At 41.3% G+C, this 25,144-nt stretch overlaps 1 protein-coding gene across 2 annotated transcripts in view; it reads right to left on the bottom strand.

Annotated features, from left to right (window-relative positions):
- Nucleotides 1–3,143: 3,143 nt before the first annotated feature.
- Nucleotides 3,144–25,144, bottom strand: part of LOC137267586 (receptor-transporting protein 4-like) — a 67,266-nt gene continuing 45,265 nt past the window's right edge. For both annotated transcript variants that reach the window (XM_067802075.1, XM_067802074.1), the window contains exons 2-4: nt 18,905–19,049; nt 7,992–8,162; nt 3,144–7,697 (exon numbers count right to left, since the gene is read on the bottom strand). In XM_067802075.1, the coding sequence (XP_067658176.1) occupies nt 7,533–7,697; nt 7,992–8,162; nt 18,905–19,049 (481 nt within the window). In that variant the 3' untranslated portion in view covers nt 3,144–7,532. The remainder of the gene's footprint in view (nt 7,698–7,991; nt 8,163–18,904; nt 19,050–25,144) is intronic.

Raw genomic sequence — 25,144 nt, 5'->3', positions numbered from 1 at the left:
AATCTGTCATCTGTCCAAGTACAAAGCAGTGTTTGCACCAGTTTCCATCAGATACCGTCATCCGAGAAAAATGGATGTAGTTTGTGTGCAACCCACAGACATAAAAACATGTCGTGAGTACAAGTATCAGACATGTCTAATTACATAATGTGGCAGAGACAGGACTCGGGTGCACGAGTCATAAATAAATTTTTTATGGCGTATTCCCTGATAGGTGTTAATTTCAAATTGCAAGTGGTCAATGATTGAAGCTTTAGCAGACAAGCAGGCAGACATATAGGTGTCAATAAACCAGATATTGAGCTTTCTCTGTGTCTTGGTTGTTTGTGTACTCTGGGCATGCATACTGTTTCAAGCTTCGCGCACCTATTTACTATGCATGCGTAATGGGCACAGCTGTTGAAACCACTTTTTCCCCAGCGCTGGGGGAAATTTCGTGAATCGTTTGAACTCCGATTTCGCGGGCTTTTTATTGTCATCGCGTTTTGTTTTCATAGGTTGAATTGGCATTTTTGATGATCTGTTTCGGGAAGTGCATACCGAAAGGTATCAGAATCTGCAAAGTTGTGTTTTACGTTGTATGTGGCCTTTAAGGTTCAGTAACGCAGGGCAGTCATGAAGAAAACCTGAATCACCATTAACGGTCCAATGCTGCGAGAAACTGTACGTCACAAATGACAAGTGTTCCAAGGTCAAGAGAGGTCGCAGAGCAGTCAGTATCTTGTGTGGCCACCATTAGCATCAATGGTAGCTTGAATTGGCATTGGCGTCCCATAGACTGGACCAGATTCCGGATGAAGTGGCTGGGAATGAGTTGGTACTCTTCCCTCAAGGAGGTGATCGGTGATCGTGAGGGCCAATCAAGAACCTGAACGTTGCTCTGGGCAAGTAAATCCCAGGTTATTCTTGCTGTATGCGGACGAGCGGTATCATGCTGAAAAATTACGTTCTGGCGGTTCATTAAAGGAAGGACACGAGGTCTGATGATTTCATCACGGTAACCTTGAGCTGTCAAATTGCCCTGGACCTGAATGAGACCCCTCCTGCCACTGTATGGGATGTGAGCCCAAACCATGACGCTGCTATCACCAAATCTGTCCGCTTCCTGTACACAATTTCAGTTAGCGTTGGCTACACGAGCTCTTCCGTGGGGACGTCGCAGCATGTAACGTCACTCATCACTGAAGATAACAGCTCTCCACCTTTGCAATGACCATATGAGAAGTTGACGACACCACTGTCTGCGTTCTTGCCGATGTTGATGTGTAAGGACAGGCCCTCGCCTCACGTAAGCGGGTCCTCACAGTCAGATTATTCTGAGTCCTGGCACTACCGATGTGGAGGATGCTGTGGTGAGCCTGTTCCGCAGATGTCAAAGCCGAATAAACTTGTCCTGAGCGGGCGTGGTCACACGGGGTCGACCTGACCTGGGGCGATCACGTGTTGACCCTTGCTGTTGGTAGCGATGCCAAAGTCTTGCTACGGTGATCCATGGCGCGTTCAGTTGCCTTGCAGTCGCAGACTGAGACTCCCCAGCCTCCAAATGTCCATTGTTGCGCTGAGCCTTGGTAAGTCTAGGCATGACTTTAACACCATATTTGAGATTGTCAGCTGTCGCAAGAGCATTGAAACCCCCTGACTTTTACTGGAAAATGATGCATGGAATGTGTGTGCAAAAGGAAACGCATGATTTTCTTCCTGCTCACAATTTATTGTATTTATTGAGGAAAACAGATTTTGATGCGCTTTGGCGAGTTGTCCTCAATGACAATGGCTTCAAACTCGGAAATGTTTACAGACAGCATTCAGCATAGATATGCTGATTACACAGATACCAATGATTCAAATTCGAAAAGTTACATTGAAAAATACTATCTATGCGTTTCTTTTTCTGAGTAGTTTATTTGTAAGTTAGTCACATCTGTCTAAACTCGGGAAGAACCGAGTTAGAACTGGAACTGGTCTCCACCGATCCATCCAATCTGACATGTTTCTCATATGTTGTATCCCGATTGAACGGCTAAATCTGAATAGCTGTTTCGTTTATGGTGACCACTGCAAGACGGAAAGCCCCCAGAAATGGTCGTGTGTTCTGTATATCAGTATTGTGAATTCAAATTCAGTGAGTGAGGGTTTTCGTGACTTTTAGCAATATAACAGCAATATCACGTCGGGGGACACCAGGAATGGGTTCACACGTTGTACCCATGTGGGGAATCGAACCCGGATCCGGATCTTCGGCGTGACGAGCGGACGCGTTAACCATACGGATACCTCACGACCAAACTCAAAGGTCCGCTCTAGCAGAGGTCCACTAGGTCCAGTCTAGAAACTTCGTATATCCTGCTCACCTCATCAATCATTGGATTATATGGGTTATAACACACGCACACGCACACGCACACGCACACGCACACGCACACGCACACGCACACGCACACTGTTACGAGAGTGTATTTTCTGTAAATTGTATTATTGCATGGGTGTTAAGAGTTTTGAATGATAGTGATTATGAGTCACGTTTCCACGTTTCGTATCATAAATATCCAGTGCTATTAGTACTGTGGCTGCAGGCTTTAAGGTAGCGCTTTAGAGTTACCTCCCTCTGAGTATGTGTTTCGATCAATTGTTGACTTCCGGGAGACTACGAGAAACTTCTACGTTAATGGCGATGTACTCGAATATTCAAGAATCAGTGACTGTGTATATAAAGGCTCATTGTGTTGACATACACAGGACACACACGGATTGACTGGAGTACATCATTCGGCCAAACATAAAACTGCCTGCCTTCGTCAAAGCTTGACCTACATAACCGCTGCCTGACCGCTCGCTGTGTAACATTCACTATTGCTGTTTCTCACTCTGTAACCAAGACGTTGATGAATTGATATTATAATTGTGACCCATTACTTTAGATGTGACCCAGCTGCATTGTACATGAAACGTTTAGTGTGAATCTTTGGATCATGCCTTTGCTTGCTCAATATAAAATAACTGAATATATTTTGCTGGCTCTGAGGGGGTTTCTTATAGCTTTTGTCACGGTAAATGTTTAACCGTAACAACAGACATACGCACGCGCGCGCTCTCAAAGGAACACACACACATGCACGCCAGCTTCACAAAAAACAAACCAAATGTCGCATTCATTTTATTTATTTTAGGTAGACATAAAAATATAATGACAATAAAATATGAAAAATATGAATAAAGTTAATAAAATGACTGAACAATGTTAGCTAAGAATATACACTACCGCAAATATATGGAACAAGTTCCCAAACCCCATGAATGATGTGACGTTTGGTCCATGAAATACATTAAAACATTTATTTGGGGTACTGTATGGGTTTTGTGATGGTCACAACGTCAATCGTTAAAATACAGTTTTAAATACAGACCACTCTATAAGCCCGTATCTCCGTTTAAGGGAAATCATCGAATGTTCAAACAAAACGCAGCCTAATGTACACTCAGAGCATTACTGTGTTATTTCAAGGTCACTGGTGGCCACAAGAAATGGAATTCCGTGGTGAAGTACGTTTCTCTAGACTCTCAAGCCTTTGGTACCGATCGATGACTACCTTCAAAAGGAGTTCGGGGGAAACAAAAAACAAGGACCTGAAAAATATGGACGACCGTTTAACGGTTGATGAGATACAGCACACAAATTATTTTGAGACCTATTAATTCGTTATTCAGTGTCTGATGTGGTAGATTGTTACTCACGAATGTTGAAACACGTCCGTGGTGAATTAAAAACAAACACGTATTCGACCGGTGAAATACTGAGAGTCGTGCTCGACTCCAATGAAAGGACCTGACGTCATTGACTTGGTTATACGGTCCGGATGAACAAGGTGTTGTCGTAAACGTTCAAGAAATGATCCCACTCTTTTACGATTAATATTGACTGTCATTCAGTCTGGCCCAGTACGATCCCTAATATCGAGTAAACAAGTTAACAAAATAAACAAAACAAAAAAAAAACCGGCTTTGGTAACTTCAGCTGTTAAATGTTTGAACAAAAGATTGTCGTCAAATGATGTGCGGATATTATAACATAATGAAATGATAATTGCATTTCAAAGTGAAACGTTGATGTCATATGTACGGATGCTACGTAAGTACGTCACAGTGACGTCACAGGTGATGCTTGATTGTATATATGATACGTTTCATGAAACAGATCGTACAATTTACATCGACTGCGCCCAAAAACAAAAACAGTCTGAGTCTTCACCCAGAATCAACGTTTTCCGAAAGGATTACTACGCAACCCAAATCATCTGGATGGATCAAAAACATGACCGTTGCCTGAAACGGACGATGAATTCCTCTGAATGGAATGGTGTATTTCATTGTAACAAGTACGGGTGCTATAACATATGAGCTTAAAATCTTGAACCGCGTTAATTTGAGATAGAAACACGTTTAAACTGGTTCCGTAACGTGCTATATCTCATGAATAATTCAACGAATACCATGACGTCATTTTTTTCAGTTAAACCTCATTTATTCAACGATGGAACTAACATGAAAATGTCTAAAGCCGTGAAAACGTGAAAATAACTATATTTTAACATGAAAGAAACTATTATGAGGAACTATTTCATAAATTGTCAAATCGAATTTCTTCTTATTATGTATGAACATGACCTATTTTGACTAGATTGAATTTTGGTTGTAATTGTCACAGCGGTTATTGAGGATTATGAAAGAATTAGGGAATAGAATCAATTTAAAAGCTACGTCAGCTGCAGTTCCACGTGTATACCTAACGCAATAGTGGGATATATAGGCATACATACAAGCTTAGGTACATGGCTAACGAGCATACACAAGAAAACACATGAACAGCACCGCACAGCATATCGTTGTGCTTATAGCTGATACAATGAAAGAAAACGTACACATTGTTTTATGTAGATAACAAATAAACGGTTAGTAAAACTGATGAAAACATGTTTTATAACAAGTATTTGTTGACACTGACTGATTAAACATGGAACGTAGATGACCACGTCATCATGTGATCAAATAATGGCTAAGAGATAATGAGTAGCCAAAAAACATATCTTAAACATGGCATGTAAAAAACAAAATTGATAAGCGAAATGATTTGTATGTTTTCCAAAATTTATAGAAACATATTTCAACATTAATCACACAATCAAGATAAAAAAGATCACACGTGTCTCAATGAAAGGCGTATGCCTCAACAAAAATACGTAAAATACGTATTAAAATGCAATATGTAAATATAATAAAACTTAAGAAAATGTTACAATCAAATACATGTAATATATACAACTAAAGTAGCTACTATTAGTAGCTAAGCAAAATAGCTAGAACAGCGATAGTTGCGTTTGCCGTCAGTTTCATTTGGGGAGATAATCAATATTTGAGGGAGTGCATGATTGTTACAGACACATTGAAATACTTGAACTGAAAGTTTTCGAAGTAAAGGGACCTTGTGAAATCGTTTGAAGAACACAAAAGAGAAAAGACTGCAAACTTAGGACTAAACTGTACCAAGTGGGAGTTTCCGGAACTTGTTGATATTTGAAAAAGAATGAGCACTTGACAAAAACTGATTTTGAAGGCGGCGAGGCTCTGCTCTGGATAGCCTTTTATTACCCTAAACATACCCATCCTAGATGTAACATGTCACAGTTGGGATTACTAGTATTTTCATCACCTTATGATCTAAACTTGAACTTGAGTACTCATTTCTATAAAATGTATTGTACTGACGTCCCTATTCTTTGTTGTCAAGATTTTTCAATGGTGGATCATTCTGGTCTGATTTACAATGGGATGGTCGTTGTGTGCACACGCATTCAACATGTAAATTATCAATCTTGGATTGCGGTGATATCGGAACCCCGAAACAATGTATCACATCCATACTCAACCCCAAACAAAAAGTTCAGTAAACAGTAAATACTTATCAAAATATACACGTATATCGGAAGGCACTAAGTTCAATGTTAAGTGAGACAAATTGCTTGAAACAACAACGATGTAAATGCGTGGTATAGTAGATTCTTCAAGTAAAATGGAATGTTTGAAGTTTTGTATACACTGAAATCCCATTAAGCTGGCCATCGTTAATCCGAACTTTGTTTATCTGCCTCGTTTATAAGAAAAGTATTGACCTGGCTCTTGTCAATCTTTGCTAATCTGGACCCTTGCTAAACCAGACCCTTGTTGATCATGACTATCTTTAGCTGGACCCTGTCAGTCAATCCTTGTCTTCGAAATAATTATTGCTGACACATCTTAACACAATCAAAAACTGATTTTTAATTTTTCATTCACTGTCCGGTTTAAAGGGGTTTCACTGTACACAGTAATTATCGTAAACAAGAAGACTGTGCGATCATGAGTTTATGGAAGCCGCGATATGCAAATGCAGAACCTGTTTTGCAGAAAAAGTTACAAAACAAGTAGTTTTTATGCTCTTAGCGGATATGCACATATGTAGATTTTTGTGATTTTTTTCAGATGAAAAATGTCAGCGTGTACAGGAATGTTGAATACAGTCATCTGATGGATGAGTTGGTTGATGATAGCTAATATTGTACATAAGCAGTATGAGATACAGAAGCGATTGCAGTCCTCATCATCAATAGTTACGGGAATGTATACATGATCTTCCTCTATCACCATGAATTCAATGGGCCTGTACGCTGCAGGCGATGATATTCGGCATCCAGACAAGGCCTGGTTCAAGGGACGTGGAAACCAACCAAAGGTCTGAGCAATGAGCGCTCAGGTTACATCTAACCAGTGCAACGTCTCGTGAAACACATATCCTACAGTCATCTACTTCACACTGATTGCTTTAAGTTATGCATTCATATAATTTTCACTTTATTTTGCCTTAAAGCCAAATGGAATATGGAATCAGAGAGGGATTGTTCTCTGTATCAGATTAAATATCGACAAACGCTAGGGTTCGCCAATAAAAATAGTCATGCAATAAGTAGGCTTATTGACTCATTTTTAGATACTATGCTCTATTTCACTCGTTGACTATAATTGACTCTCGTCATTAATAAATCGCAGTTAGGCCGTGTGCATTCACGGGTGACGGAAGAAATTAATGGATTCGAACCCGTTAAGTACTGACGATGAACTGTACTGCATAGATTATGCCACTTAGCGAGTAGCGTGAAAGTCGTCCACAACTTTCTTTGGTGGTCGTGTCGTCTCACAAACATCACTCAAATTAAAAGTAGGACAAATTAGACGCTTGTGATCGTGAGCTTTTGCTAAACACTTTTACTCACTCACTTACTTTTACTCACGCAGGCACCCTCCAGACAGTCTCAGGATATCATATGGACCAAAACTATTGCATTCCTAACAAGTTTCCAGTCGTTCGGAAAACCTCGGCAGTTCAAACATAGCGTGCCTGTGGTCATTCCGATTGAAACCAACTTCGGACTTTGTCGGAATTTACCGAGGAAATTCGAATGATTTTGATTGTGAGCAAGTATCTAGGCGACATCACAGTGACGTCATGAGAATGACCATTCTTCTTTGCAGAGTCCCTCTTTACAGGCTTGGCATAGCTCGGCGTTGTGTTGATTCCTTGGTTTACCCGCTCTTCTGTCTATTCTCAGTGGCGGGCGTACAAAGCCGTAGTAGAGCTGGCCGACTCTGTTGTACACGTTGCCGATGACCTGCAACATTACGGCACGTAGTTATGTGACCTTGCGATACCTAAGAATATTGTGATTCCATTGCATGTTACCCGTTTTACAAAACAACTTTAGAGTTTGGGTCTCGTTTTTATTTTTGGTCATTTGGTCAGATATCAAAGTTAGTACGTTTCTTGCACTTACGGGGGCGGCGATGTAGCGATGCCCAGGGTGCGACTGGTAAAATATGGAAATCTCATTTTTTTTTACCCCCGCCGTGATATTGCTGGAATATTGCTATAAGCGGCGTGAAACCACACTCACTCTTGCACCTACCTTGACAACCTCTTCTGGGTACCACATGGCGTGTTCGTAAGAACCATTCTTGCACTTCTGGCACTGCTGGCCGTAAAGTTTGAAGAGGACGTAGCCGGAGTTGGTGGCGTAGTTGAGATGGAACCAGAAAATGACACGTCCTTTCATCGACGTCCAACCATGACCACATTCCTGGAACCAGAAACATGCCATGAGTACAAGATATAGACGGGTGTTCTTATTTCGATCAACCCGCAACTTTGAGGCAAAACCAAGCATGCTCTTTTAACCAGGATTTCTAAGAGGTAGATCGATTAATGTTTCAACACTGAAGACCTCAGCAAATGTCCCAAAGGTTTGTATGGTAGACATGGGAGGGAAATTGCAAAAAACGTAACAAATATCATGTCCGATACAATTTCAACTTGAACGTAGTCTGCCATCAACCTCGATATCTATACCTCGATATTTTCACTGTAGTGGCCATGCAGACCTTAACAATACACCCAAGACAGCCAATGCAAGTGTAGAATGTGTCTATGGATTACCACAGTTCTCAAAATGAAGACAGACTCCCTGCTCCTTTTCATTCTATACTAAAACAAACTGTTGATAAGTTTATATTATGACCCAAATCATGCATACATATTGAACTTTGGTTTTGTATTTAACTTTTTCTGTAAACTGTGTTCATTTCAGAGACTAAATGTGAGACTAACCTGTACCGTAAGTTCCGATTTTGCTCCCTACATTAACGGTATGGACACCGGGTGTCCGACATGACCTTGTGGAACAGCGGGTGTTCTCAGCAACACGAACACCACGCCAGATATGACCTACATTCACCCTGACCCATCGTGTGTTATCGTGTGCTTGGCGTAAACTTGAAAACATGCCGAATATTGACAATAAAAACATATCTTTCATCTCGCTGTACCATTAGAAGTTACTCCACGGCACGTCTGTCGGTTGTGATGTATCATCTCGAGACGAGGTCTACATAATATGTAGGTCAAAATCGCGCGTTCAGTTTTCTTTCAGTTTATCTAAATAGGAGGATGTTTTTCTGTATTTTTCCAAACGTGTACGAAGCTTCGTGCGCAGTTTCCTAGACTGTATCTCGATTTTGTTTACAGTGGCACGGGCTCACCTTCGACTGGTTTTGTAGCTATACACATGGATAAATGTTAAGCATGTCTCTTCCTTATCTGGGGGTAGCCTAGTGCTTAAAGCGTTTGTTCGTCACGCCGAAGGCGGGGGTTCTGTTTGCCACACTGGTACAGTGTGAAGATCATTTCTAGTTTCCCTCGCCATTATATTGATTGAATATCGATAAAAGCGGCGTAAAACCAGATTCCACTCTCTCACTCACTCACTCAATACCTCCTTATGATGGGACTGAGCTTTCGATTAAGTGGAAATTACATTGATGTGAGTCATATTTTGCAATGCAAAAACAGAAAAAGTAGTGCATGTTTTAAATCGTGTAAAGTTTCGTGTACTGTACAGGGCGGATATAGCTTTTTGAGAAAGAGGGGGTGCACACTATTGAGAAAAGGAGGGGTGCACACTATTGAGAAAAGGAGGGGTGGACACTATTGAGAAAAGGAGGGGTGGACACTATTGAGAAAAGGAGGGGTGCACACTATTGAGAAAAGGAGGGGTGGACACTATTGAGAAAAGGAGGGGTGCACACTTCATTTCACCCGAGTTTCAGTCATAGTCACATAACAAACTTTCAGGACACACACACACACGCACACACGCACACACATATACACACATAAACACGCCAGTCATTTTATTTCGTCATTACTACAGTTCTTTGTTCGCATTTCGAAATATACGAGTGGGTCTTACACAGTAGAAAACAGTTCGTTATATCCATGAGTTCATAATAAATAAGCGTGTTAGGTATAAACGTAGTTTACTGTCTCATTTACAAGTATAATTAGATTTTTGTCCTTTGTTATAGGTTTGGTTTGTCACATCTGTGACCTTGACCTTTCTGTACTTTTTCAAAGCGCATTTAACAATCATTCAGGTTTCCGTCCACATTCGGAACAATGTCTCCATCTACACATTCCCACACATTCCTACAGACATTTACACAGTTTGAGTAAATCCTAACCATCTCGAACTTCATATGATAACAGGTATACAGCGACACAGTGGTGTAAATATGGCTGAATATTCCCGTGGGTCATATACATACGTGCTAGCACATGAATGAAAATTAGTTAACGTTAGGAAAGTGAATCCGTGGAGTGTGACAGCCGGTAACGTTAACCCTTTAACTACTGGCAGCAATCTGGGCTGGAAATGTCCTACATCATACTGCCGGATGCTGAATGAATGAAAATAAGCCACATCCAAGCTCAGATCGACGTCACTTCTCAAAGCATGGTGACAACTGCAAACCACTCTCTGTATCATTCTGTTATTACTAGTACACATGGATATTAGTATACAGTCTCTATAGTGACAATAATGAGTGAATGGGTGAATTTATATGGCTGCGGATAGTAATAATGCTACGCTCGTCGCAATGTCCAACCCGACAATTTTATCCCGGTCAACCCGGGTTTCATTCTCAGCTTCCTGAGTATATAACCTGTGAGATACTATAAGGTTAATTCATATCTTGTCCTTCCGGGCACCCATTCATTGCTAGGTGTCCATTTCTAGACCAAAGTCTAAGGAGATCCATATGTACTTTAGGCAGTGTGGTCAAGATCAAAGCTTAATCAGACTAGCCATCTGCCTTGTACACAGGTCATCTAGCCACGACCACCAGATAATCGTTTTGTACCGGGAGGCAATCTTGCGAATGTCTGTTCTCTAAGAAAGGGGAAAATGCATCTTTTCCATGATTGGCCTGTTTGTTTGTTTGTTTGCAATCAGTTATGTACGAACTACGACCCTTTAAATATTTTTCCATGTTCAAACGATTAACGACATTCGGATTAGCGAGTATGCATCCAATAATCACAGATTTTTGACGGCCAGTAAGTATCACTGTTCCAGCAATATCATGATCGGAACACAAGAAAGAGACTTAATAAACACCCACTGTAGGGGATCGAACTGGGGCCATTCCCGTGACGAGGGAACGATTGAACCACTCTACTACCTCACAGTATGCATTCAAAACACAGTAGTCCATCTGAAGATTTTCTCTGTTTAAAGGCAGACTATGCTCAAACGAGTGGACCTTTAAAATATAGGCATATACCAATACCCATCTACTTTCTATTGTCATTTAAGTCATGAAGTATGGCTTAGTAGAGCTTATTTATTATCGGTGTTGGATGAGTGAAACAAACAAAGATTCTACCCGAGAGCGCCAACTTTGCTCGATCGGGATATGTATATATATAAACAAATATCAAGTCAAATTTAAGGACATAAGTGCAATAAGTAGACGACATTTGGAGAGTAAATATGTCATCACTATATTAACTGTGTTAGACTTTGTACTCACGTATGAATCATATATAGACCGTTTCATACTGTCTTTATAGGTCACTGCGTAGTCGTAGCTTTGTGAGGGGTGTCTTAAGATGTCTTACAGATGAAATTGCGAGTAATGTCAATAGTTTGAAAATAGAACGAATGCATTTATGAGCACAGAAATTTCTGTACTGTTTCATGTTACCGAATAATTTTAAAAGTTTTTAGGTACTAAAGTCCGTTGTGATATGCACTGTTCGTTTGACATTCACCACCAGAGACCCGAACCCATATTCTCCTTTTCCCCACCCTAATCCTTCCATACCACCAGCCCTACCCACTCAGATTCGACCCGCCTCCAGTGTGTCCCCACACTCCAAGCTTATCTCCCACCAGTTTTTTCTTCACAAGCACTTCATTCTGTTATACCCCTACCACCACCCCATACATCCATCCTTTTCCCACCATGTCCAAAACTGCACTCACTAACACCACTGTCACCCACCCAAGTCCATTTCCGCCGCCATCAAGTTCATCCTAGCTGTAACCACTTTCATTTTATTCTCCACAAAAAATACACTTGTAGACAAAGCAGCGCTGGAATAAATGATATGCCTCAACTTGTTGCCCGATGTTAAACACAGTGTCAGTTTTTTACGCCGACAACTGGGATACAACAGGGTGACTCTCCTTCACCTTCCCTTTTTCTTCCGAGTGGTTTTACGACATCTTGATAGCGATCATGCGTGCGCATACTGATGCCGACAGGTGATACGGTAGCTACGATGCACGTGAACACGTGACCGAGCTCCTCATGAAGTGCTGTATTGATACTAGGTTAAACACTGCTGGGATATGAAGTACTGTAAAGTATTGTAAAGTCATGATTGAGCTGAAAGGTGACGCAAACGCTCGTGATAAGAACACAGAACACACACCAGATGTGTACAATTTTTTAAACGCGACAGCAAAGAACATCTTTATTTGACTAGATTCAGGTTGTTATCTAAACCCTTCAGCTCTATCTAGAACGAACCGACCTAGATTTCTTGGATCGTGTTTCTTCATTCAAGGCCCCAGATCACCCGACGAACAGGGACAGAGTCAACATATTATTATGTGGCTGTGTAAACTCAAACAAATATTGATCTATACAGTACACATGCTACTTGGGGAAGATGTACACAGAGGAGATTGGGCTTTTCATACAGCGTGTGTACTATGGGTGCGAGTGAACATAAGGGCTCACTCTCAGTTTGATTACGTCTCGGTATGACTTAATCAAATGGCATTGTAATTGTGCTATACTGTGAATAGATACGTATTGGATGTTTTAATCCCTAACGCAAAACGATGCATTCTTAGGAGAAACGCTTTGAAAACAAAATAACGTTTTAATCCCCCAAACCAAGAAGGCGTTGTAATGGTTCTTTTTTTGTGAGAAGATACGTACTGAAAAGAAATGTTTATATCCACAAACCAAAATGATATCGCATTTATCGTTAGAACAAATAAGTTTTAGATTTACATGTCTTATTTTTTCATAGTAATTTGTACTTGAAAGGCCAGCTTGGCTAAACCTCTGTATTTCCTGACCCGATGGTGATGACTTGTTTGCAATGTTATCAACGAGGGTTGATATGTTTAATACGAAAATATACGACGGTAAGATTCTATTTATCGTGCTGTGAATGATAGGCAACGGTTTGAAACTAATAAGTTAAGCATCAAGCTACTTTCAGTGCTAGCTAGATCAATGCCTGTAACGTCATTGTAACATGCGACGTGGTCTGCAGCCTTGACGTCACCTGCGTAACGTCTCACATTGAAGTTACATTGGGGTGCTAGATGAAACACGAGGTGCTCGTCACACACTGACCCAGCCTTACACTGGACACACATATTACCAAGGGGAGTAACCCACACTCCTGTTTGCAGTCCAGTTATTTATGTTATTTATCCAGTTTCATCATTATCCTGATTATCAAAAGCTGCTCTTTTTCATCATCCCTTCTTTTCAACACTTAAAATCAGTGCACATTTATACTAAAATATAAATTAACCAAACGGACTAGTGCATTCCAGTCGCATTTGATTCATATGAAATGAACGGGGTGGTATTGTCCTGTCCAGTCTGTCTGGAACAATGAGGTCACTAGGGTACCAACTCCGGTCCGATTTGGGTCACACTTGTTTACAAGATGATGGCGTTCAATAGGTGACATTTACTGACGGTCCCGAGGAGCTGAAAAAAAAGACTTCTTTTGAAGGTTTCCATAAACAGGCACCCAATTATGCTGTATGACTGGGTGAAAGGTCTACTTCACAGCACTTTGACCTATTCTGATGGATGAGACTGAAACAGTGGTTATATGAAAATCGCTGTGAGTCAGCAATGTTGCAACTGTATTGTACAGAAGCTGCCATGAACGGGTGTAACTTTCTGTCTGAACAGCAGGAACAAACCTCAGCGTTATGCGAACCCAGCGAACACCTTCACCAATGCACTTTAACTTTATGACTGCGACAGGTGCGTGAATACATATTGTTTAACGCCTCTTGAGCTATTCATGACAAATCAGTGGTTGATAGCATGAGTATCAGGCAACCCAGTGAGGATCATGTGTCCCACAATACATCTTAACATTATACACTGACTGTATTATAGACACGGGGAAAAATAAACAGTGAAAAGTTCCACATTTTACAACTTATATATATATTTCTTTTTTTTGCTGTTGAAAATGCTTACTAAAAACGTGTTTCACTTTTTTAGATGAGTGTATTCTATACAAACGACTAAATAAATAAATAAACAAACAAACGATTAAATAAATAAATAAACAAACAAACGATTAAATAAATAAATAAACAAACAAACGATTAAATAAATTATACATGAATGAATGAAGCAAAAGGTTTCTAAGGAAAGTATATCAAAACAAATGACTGAAACAATGCGAATATTGATATGTTTCGGAATCGGATGAAAGTCAACGTGACGAAATAAGTCACGATTCACCAAAATATCTAAAATAAGTGCGTGAGTTGAGCCGGTCGCTGTGCGATTCAGGCTGCAGACATCTGCATGTCTATGCACGAATCTGTCTCTCACCTGTCGGGCGATTTGTCAGTCTAGTGTCAGTTATTTGTCCTTCGGCTAATCCTTTCTTTCTCACGAGGGTAAACATCGGAGACAGATAATCCTGTATCTCGTCAACACACCTCTGGCCTCAACACGCATAGATTTCCCGACTTAACAGTTTTTACAAGGAAAGAGAAAATTATCTTTGGTTGTGAAGCTCCGGCAACCGTGTTCAAACCATCAACTAGTTACACCTTCAAAGGTTCGCCTTTACCCACGGGAATATATTTTAGGATATTGTGGCGTATCTCTAAATTGATATAATAATAAATAATAATTCAACAGCATGAATTAATTCATGGTTTTGTCGCTTTGATTATGTTTCAATCTTTACCTCAGCGGGGGTTGCAGAGTATCAATTTGGATCTGTACATAATGCACAGAACTTATGCATGACTATTTTATAACTACTGACACTACATTCCAAGAACCACTTGCACTCATCGAAGATTCACTGTCGCGCCAAAGGTATACACTTGGAAACTAGATTATTTAGACTGTACAAATATTAGAAAGTATAATATATTATAAACAATCGCTGAATACTGCAAAGAACATCAAATGTTATATAAAGTCCAAAAATACAAGGTCACATCGTCCCAGATCATCTAACCATACTTATATGTCGGTTTTAGTTACGCTAACATATTTGAATACTATCCCCGCCCTAGCAGTTGTTCTCTCATCTGAAGTGAATCCTACATAGAATGATAGAAATTTTCTTTCATCTTGGTTCGGTTTAATATTATACTGTAGCGATGCATGAGCGAGTACCAAAGGGCCGATATTGAGGCGCGGAGTGTACGGGGGAGAAATTGATTTTTATTATATCATTTTACATAATTTTATCATGTCATCATTTTATTTTATTTTATTTTATTTTTTTATCTGAAACTAGGAATTGGACTAAACCATTGTGTGAAATGATTTATGATATAATTAAAAGGGATTATGCGTCAAGCGCGAGCAACTCTAATAGTTTAGTTTGACAATGAAATCCGGCATGAAGGGAAAGTGTGACGTCACACTCGGTAAATATTTCATGCATGGTTTAAATCGCACAGAACTGTTAACTTAAAGCCTTTATCAGACCCAACGAAAGCGGGTATGATTAAACAGAGCAAACCTACGGGTGTAAAACGGGTGTTGATAATAGGTAATTCATATTCAGGGTCTTGCTTGTCGTAAGAGGCGACTACGGGATCGGGCGGTTAGACTCACATGAGACTGTTGTTCACTGGATCATCTGGTTCAGACTCGTACAGACCGCTGCTATATACTTCGAAAATTGCTAAGTGCGGCGTAAAACTAAACTTATTCACTTATAATTAAGGTGAATTGGGGATTTGAACCTTTGACCGCCGGACTCTCGCAAGGTGAAGATGGAACTGATCATCAGCATCCTTTGCTAGTTGTGACTAACCTCATCTGGTGGTCTGATTCGCTGACTTGGTTGAAACATACATGTCATCGCGTGTCAGTTGTGTAGATAATTGCTCATGGTGTCACTGACTGGATTTCAAGAGCTGAAACAGTTGTAGGCGCGGTGCTAAACAGTAAACAAAACATAAAATAAAACGCTTGACGGATTGACATGCCACGGACAAAACTCGCGTCTTTTCAGACCAGTAGGCAATAGATGATTAGGAGGAATATTAGAAGTCATCCCTATCTGTCAACATGACAAACGTCTCACTTGCACTGCCAACTGACTCCAGCTGTTTGCAACGTTTAACCCTTTAAAGTATCGGGTCGAAATGCCCCAGCGAGTGATCCTCGGAGCGCATCGTGCATGTGTGTAGAATGTCACCCGGTAAAGACATACTCCTCACGCCTTGCGTTGTTGGCACTGACAGTGATCCACTATACCGATAATGGACCTAGGTGGTTGTGTGTGTTGAAATTGATACAGGTGATAAAAAGGTCATGTGATGGGTGAAAGAGATCTTTAGTAAGGTACAAAAATGTAAACAACGTTTGTTAGGAGGCGCACATACGTGATCAACATCTGCAGTAAGGTGTACTAGTAGTATACGAATTTCTAAAGTCTTAGTGAATACACCTGTAGAAATGTGATATAGATTTAGTAAACAGCGTTCGCAGTGAGGAAAACACAAGCTGCAAAATATTTGACATAGTGTGGAAACAGTAGACACCGTTTGGTCAAGGTCCTGAGGTAGTGTGGAAACAGTAGACACCGTTTGCTCAAGATCTTGAGGTAGTGTGGAAACAGTAGACACCGTTTGGTCAAGATCTTGAGGTAGTGTGGAAACAATAGACACCGTTTGGTCAAGATCTTGAGGTAGTGTGGAAACAGTAGACACCGTTTGGTCAAGGTCTTGAGGTAGTGTGGAAACAGTAGACACCGTTTGGTCAAGATCTTGAGGTAGTGTGGAAACAGTAGACACCGTTTGGTCAAGGTCTTGAGGTAGTGTGGAAACAGTAGACACCGTTTGGTCGAGGTCGTAATAGTAATAGTCCGCTTATATGGCGCTCATATCCAGGCACGCTGCCTGCTCACGGCGCTGCGTGCATAACCATTCCGGTCACAGGACACTGTCGTACTTTCCGATCCTTTTTCAACTCGCTGGGGTGTATACAGCCATGCTGCCTGTTAGGCGCAATGAACTAAGCACTTACATTGCTAGCACATCATCACGGGTACATTTTACAGCTGGGTGAACAGAGATAATGTGGATCTAAGCATCTTGTCCAAGTACACTACTAGTGCCCACCTCGGGACCCCAACCTAGGTGAATCCACCGGGAATCGAACCCGGGTTTTCAGCTTGACAGGCAGACGCGTTACCACTGCACTATTGCGCTCCATCGTTTTTCAATGTTGTGGGATAGATAGGGTTAACTGATTCCCCGGGTGGTCAAGCAATCTGAATGATCTACGGTGGTTTGGGCCAAAGTTGCACAGTCAAGCTGGCTTCTTTTGAAACCTCACACATATTAATAATAATAATGAACTTTGTGATAGTGGGGTGGCATTGTGAGACGCTTGGCTGAATGTACCCATCAGTAACCAGCCCCGGGGCGAGTGATTGACGCTGTAGGTGGATTATCTCGACTGGTGTAACACGTAGCTGTTGTGCATGGCTGGTTTTAAACCCACAGTTAGCTGTGAGTCGTGCTGTTCCTGAAATCATGCTGAAAACGGATTAGATGAAACTCACTCACTCCAATAATTACTCCCTAAACCAGGTATCCATCCACACAAGCACCGACGCAGATACCGATCCACGCAATCCATTAACTCACTCATTTACTCACTCAGTGTTAGTCCCTTATTTATTCAACAACTCAATCAATCACTCGCTCAACCAGTTACTCACTCACTGACCAACCAACCCACTCACTCACTCTACTACTCACTCACCCACACACTCATACAAAACGCCACTCACGCACTCACTCCACACTCACTCATTCGCTCATCCACTCAAAACCCACTCAAACTCCTACTAAATGCACTGGCTCATCCAACTATGCACTCACTCACTCACCCCAAACCCTTTCAGTTACCAACCACCCATCCATCCAAAAGTATCAAAAACCCACTCACTGACTTCATAACTCACCCACGTACCAACCCAACCACCCTACCCAATCACTCACTCATCCAATCACCAATCATCACCCTCTCATTCCGTCACACAAAATCACCCTGTTGTAATGTTGTGTATCGACCAACCCCATCATGCACGATGTCATCTAGTTATGGAGACACCATATGTTACCTGTTCCAGGTGTTTGAAATGTTTCAACATTCTACCTTTTAGATAGCACCGTAATGAATGTGCTGTGTGATAGCGTCTATCCCAGCTATAAGCGAAACATCAGGGTCATTATCAAAGTTCTAATCTCATATGTCGTTTTGCAAAAACGACGTGATGAATAAATAGATGAAGCTTGCAGATCCTGGCGTCAGCAGTATTACAACCATATTACGACAGTCCGGAAAGGGGTTGCACCTGTATCAGGTAAACTCGTGATCAAGAGTGAGAGCACAACGTTTACTGTGCTTCACTCTTAAATATTCCCTCGACCGTGAATAAGGCAAGAGTGTCTAAGGAAACAATGTTAGGAATACGCAATGTTATTTGGAAGGTGGTCAGAGGTGACATTACTATTTGAGATAGCACATGGAATTAATATTAAAGTACTTATTGTACGGTCAAAACAATACTGAACAGAAAAAGAAACGAAACGTCTCATGAACGTAAGCGTTGCTGTGAATGTCTTCTGTTCACAAATTTGCTCCAAAACATGGTTGCGTTTCTTTGCTGCAAGTATATGATGCTGAAAAAGGTGATGGTAGGGGTACTTACTTGGCAGGAAAATCGCACTTTAGCGCTATCCTTGAAGGTCCTCCATCGTTCGCTGGGTGGATAGAAGGTGGGGACGAGGTACCACTGGTGGGGGAAGTACTGGGAGAAGAGGCGGTCGTACTCCCCGTGCCACACCAGCTCCATCCTGCAACACAGCAGAACAAGCACATGTAAATAACGTGTGTATAGCATGTACATTACACATACATTACATGTGCATTAAGCGGTTTTACACATATATTGCATGCGTATGACATGTATATTACGCGTATATTACATGAACATTACGCGTATATTACACATATATTGCATGCGTATAACACGTACATTATGCGTATATTTCATGAACATTACGTGTATATTACACATATATTGCATGCGTATAACACGTACATTATGCGTATAATACACATATTTTGCATGCGAATAACCCGTACATTACGCGTATATTACATGAACAATACGTGTATATTACACATATATTGTGTGTAACATGTATGTGTATTGAACGTACATTACATTCATGAAACTCACATAAATCATAAAGTAATCTCGTCATAAAATAGAAAGCATACTTTGCAGGAAAAGTCACCGGGGGGGGGGGGGGGGGGGGGGGTATCTCGATCAAATGCACAAGAATAACAGATGCGTATATCCGAATATTTGTTTACCTGTTAAGTTTCATACATAGCAATGTACCCTTGTAAGCATTCTGAATTTACTATAGGCGCCTGACCTGTCCTATATTTCATCCGTTAATGGTTTAATCGATTGATTGCTTAAGTGGTTGGTTGTTTAGTTCAGAATGAAGAAATGAATGAATGTCTAGGTGGGTGGGTGAATGAATGAATGAATGAATGAAGCCCGCTCCGTACTACACACACACACACAGAGAGAGAGAGAGAGAGAGAGAGAGAGAGAGAGAGAGAGAGAGAGAGATGACACCATCGTCATGGAATGTCACAGCATCTGTGAAAATAGTTTTAATGTCCAACTATGGATAGGATTTGAATGCCACATACACATGTAACATGCACACAAGGAGTGCATATATCTGATGAGTGAGTATTGTTTAATGTCACTTTAAACTGATGTCTAGCTACGCCACGGTGCGTGAGGCTAATGTCGTGAAACCTGACGTAGTCAGTGAACACATGAGCAGTGGTAGGTGTTGACAAACGGAGAAAGCATGTTGGGGCGAACGGGGATTAGAACCCATGTGTTTTTCGGTCTTCTGTGATACGAAGGTACACCATAGTACGATGGGTCCTATCCGCACATTCTACCCCTCCCCATCGCCCTTACCTCTCCCCAAGCATCAACTCTTTCCTCCCTCTCTACTACTCTCCCTCCTTTCATCCCTACCTCTCCCCATCCGCATTCCCCCCCACCCCAATCCCATCCCTCCTTTCCCAAACCACACCCCAACCCGCATCTCCCATATATAATATTCATCGTGCCCGTAAAATACTTGTCTGTTAACTTTATGCTTCAGCAATATGTATTGTGTTCTTTCACACTGACCTCCCCCAAACCCTCCACGTATAATGGTTATCGTGCTCTTAAACTGTTTGTCTATTAACTTTATGCTTTTGGAAAATGCATTGTGTTTAGCAGCAAACTGTGGCCTCGCTGTTATCCTAAAGTGAAGAATGACCCTAGTTATGCATATTCCATTATCTGGAAGACTATCTACTTATAATCACAATCAGATATGGAAGGAAACAGCTGTCGGTATATTTGCATAATAGAATATTAATTCCCTGTTCACGTCAGTTTACCAGCGTCATTATAACCAGCTGTTAGGAATGTACGATATTTGGAAAACGGCTTGACATTGGTGTTATTGGTACCAGAATGTTGGGTCTCTTAAGTGTTCTGATAACAGGCCGGTGTTCTCTCAACGAGTACTGGTATCTTGACAACTACTCTCATTTAACTACATAAGAAGGTTCTTACTTGTCGCTGAAGGGAAATTTACGGTATAGTTTATTATACGTAGGCAGTGTCATTTCCACTGTAGGTAGACAGTGTTTATGGTTATATATATATATGGTTTGGCTGGGTCTTCGTGTTGCATTGTCCTGTCACAACCCACAGACCTATGTACAACTGTACGTTCACTCATATATGAGTCGTCTTGACAACGTCTTGCAAAATGTGTAGAATGATCAGCAAACAGGATCGATAATTGATATCGATTGATAACACATTATGTGTCAGTGTTTCTTAAGAGGTCAGGAACAGGTTCGAATCATGTTAGAACAAGTAATGTGTTCTCCAGGTGCCAATCACACACGATCCGTGAAGGTCCCCGGGGTAGAATAGGCCTTCAGCAACCCATGCGTGCCATGAAAGGCGACTATGCTTGTCGTAAGTGGCGACTAACGGGATCGGGTGGTCAGGCTCGCTGACTTGGTTGAAACCTGTCATCGGTTAACAAATTGCGCAGATGGATGCTCATGTTGTTGACCACTGGATTGTCTGGTCCAGACTCGATTATTTACAGACCGCCGCCTTATAGCTGGAATATGGCCGAGTGCGGCGTAAAACTAAACTCACTCACTCACTCACTCACCCATCACGCAAAACTTAGGGTGATCTGAATCTGAACGTAAACACAGGCTCACGACAGTATTATGGCTGAGATTGATTTGTGTCGCGAAGCTATATCGACCTCACGATTCAAGACATAACGATTTCTCTAAGGTGGCAGTTTTAAGATCTTTCAGCGCACTCTGCAAGGAGATTTACATGTACTGAACAGACACAGATTGTAATCATAAAACATATATGGTAGTTCCATTCGGAACTGTGAATTCACTTTTCACAACCAAAATATTCAATACCCGTTACTTTTTTAGTATAGTAATAGTGAGTGACTGAATATGGTTTTACGCCGCACTATTCCAGCAATATCAAGGCGGGGGAAACCAGAAATGGGCTTCACGCATTATACCTATGTGGGGAATCAGACTCAACGCCATACCACTAGGCCACAAAAGTACCCTATTATAATAATCGAAATATGTTTTGTATTGGAATAATGCACAACAGCCAAAAAAAGAGAAAACATTCTTGGCTTCAATAAACAATTTTGGCGTCCTTCAAAAGTTTGCTTTATCAAACAAATCCTACTTAGCAGTGATTTATTAGGCTGTTATTGCAAAGGATGTCACGCTGACCTAGGTAGTTATTTTACCTGCAGTTGTTCATTATCACTTGAAACTAAGTTCACCGTTTACTGGCTGAAACTAAAAATATCTGGCAAGTTGAATATGGGGGTGAAAATCTATTTCATCATTGCGGGCCATCATTGGTATTGTTTCGTTTTGTTCAGTGTGAAGAGATGACGTTACACCTACTGAGAAGACCGAGCACCATCTCCAAGACTGGGTTCGATTCCCGATTTGCACCCATTTTGTTGCGTCACTCCGAAAACCCGGGTTTGATACCCCGCATGAGTACAGTGTGATAAGCCCCATTTTTGTGTCCCGCCCTGTGATATCGCTGGAATATTGCTGAAATCTTCGTAAAACAAAACTCACTAATTCTCTACTAAAATTGTAAGGGTCTAAGACCAACATCACTTTGGACTGATCTTTAAAATCAACTGATAAGCCGTGATATTATTGGTGTAACAAGAATATCCTTCAATGAGGCATTAATTAACCCCCTTTACATTAATTTAGCAATCAGTAAGTAGTCTGGCGTGGTGAAGTCTGTAAAACACTCAAGATGAGATCTGCAGCTTGAAAACCAAGAATCATAAGCAGTTAGGGACAAGAACTCAGTCAACCAGTCCAAACCGTCAACCGCTACCCCAACCCGCCTATTCAATGTTCCTGTTGTACTTAATCTCATGTAACCATGCTTGAACGCTCTCAATGACCAGTATTTATCACCATAGTATAAAATGTGGCCATGTTTCATCGCCTGTCAAACGAATGTCGCAGCGGCCGAGAAACACGTGTTGACAATTTCAAGCAGAGCGTTACGAGGGGTCTTCCCTCTCCTCGCCACGTCAAGGTCACGGGTCAACGCACGTGAAAGCCGTGCCGTCGGAACATCGGTTGCAGTGACGATAAATGTCTATTGATGTATACATTAACACGAGACTCCACCACAGGTACGGGGAGGTCTCCTTGTTGAAACAGATACATGGTGTGATTGTGACATCCCATACCACCTACCACACCCAGCGCCATACGGAGATTCACTGTCTGTCTGTACAGGCTGACCACAGACATTGGCTGTCTGACTATCTGTACAATCATACTACACTGAGGCTTCAGTTCGTTGTTTCCCACAGTTCATTGTATCTTCAGTTCGTTTCTTCCCTCGGTTCGTTACATCCCTCAGTTCGTTACATCCCTCAGTTCGTTACATCCCTCAGATCATTATATCTCTCAGTTCGTTACATCCCTCAGATCGTTATATCTCTCAGTTCGTTACATCCCTCAGTTCGAGACTTCCCTCAGTTCGTTACATCCCTCAGTTCGTTACATCCTCATTTCGTTACTTTCCTCACTTCCTTCAGTTCGTTACAACCGTGTTCGTTATAAATGTACTGGCTATCTCTTCACACAATCTATCCAGTAAATGGGTCACTGGCTGTCTGAGTGTAAGTTAAGACACGCTTTATCGCTGCATCATAACTGGCTGAGGGTTCATAGTGCATGTATCATGTGAGTTATAAGTGTACTTCAGGTCTGTTAGTGCTAAAATTAAAAACGCTCACATAGTTTCAGAATAACAGTTTAAAAAGTCGTTAAGATCACGATCACGTATCAAGGTCATTTGATTCATTGCTTGCATCCGGAATGTATTTTTTAATAGCGGCGTCACGGATCGAATGGCCCAAAAGGCTTTCGCATCTAAAATACCCGACAAAACCACCACAACAACATGCGTACGTAGAACGTGAAACCACAACGCCGATAAAAGCGCGTCAAAAGACACATAGCCATGTGGCCAGATCGCAACAAAACAGAAGTTTCTTACACCTGCAATATGAGAAGTGTGATACGTTGTTTGTCCTAAAAACCATCCTTTCTAACATATCTGACTATTGTACCACAAATATCGTATTCAAAGGCATGCATTTTATGACATGTTCACATACAAGAAGTGACATGGCCATGCATTGCCATAGCTATAAAAAAATATCTGATAAAAGCAGAACCCAGTGTACCACTTCCACCGTAATACAAAGACCTGTTTATGTATTAATATCAAAGGTTGACAACAATTGTCACCACTTTGTAAGTATTGTTCCAGAGTATAGGGAATTTTCGGCACCTTGCCATTGTTCTTGATTTCATTACAGGATTATAGAACGAGATTGGTGAGTTCCAGCAAGCTGATATGACTACGTTCTGATATAACTCCTGTCAGACTCACCGGTAACTCAGTCGAGCGAGTGTACACATACTTTACCATGGTCATATATGACAAGAGGACAATGCTCCCTATTACGAACTATGGGTGTTCGACATACTCTCCCCATCCTTGGAAACCTACACCATTAAACTCAAGTCCTCAGCTACAGGAATTAGTTTGTGTATATCGGTCTGGGTTATATCAGGGTGAACCATATCTAGTTCGGTGTGTACTTCAAGCATGTCACCGAAATGAATAGGACCACCCTATGTGAGCTAAAGAGTCACTATATTCGTAATCAGTTATTCGATCATCAAATATGATGACTTTGACCTACTTTCGAAATAATATATCTGTGATATAAATGGCGACATTATGCAAGTTAACCCTGCTGGGTTATATGAGTAAATGCATGAATAAAACATTTGACTATAGAAGGGTTAACAAAGGCCGTCAGGGACATTTACTGTGTTCCCTGCTTGTTGAAATGTCTTCATCAGAATCATGTGACGGTGTGTAGTGTCGATGTCCTGTCGTTCCGGCTGACAGAGTTCCTGGATCTGAGATGCCACATCTAGTTTGCGAGCCATTGATACCTTTCTCTGTCTAAGAGCAGTGACACACGGGTAACCTTGGATAACTGACAGGACGGCAATGACGGCCCAAACAGAGACCTGTCGTGGTACTTTTGTGGTACTGTCGTTGTCCTGTCGCTGTCCTGTTGTGGGTACTGTCGTTGTCCTGTCGCTGTCCTGTTGTGGTGCTGCCGTTGTCCTGTCGCTGCCCTGTTGTGATACTGCCGTTGCCCTGTTGTGGTACTGTCGCTGTCCTGTCGCTGCCCTGTTGTGATACTGTCGT

The sequence above is a fragment of the Haliotis asinina genome, chromosome 16, assembly GCF_037392515.1.
Source record: "Haliotis asinina isolate JCU_RB_2024 chromosome 16, JCU_Hal_asi_v2, whole genome shotgun sequence".
NCBI classification, from domain to species: domain Eukaryota; kingdom Metazoa; phylum Mollusca; class Gastropoda; order Lepetellida; family Haliotidae; genus Haliotis; species Haliotis asinina.
This window is presented reverse-complemented; position numbering and strand designations above follow the sequence as displayed.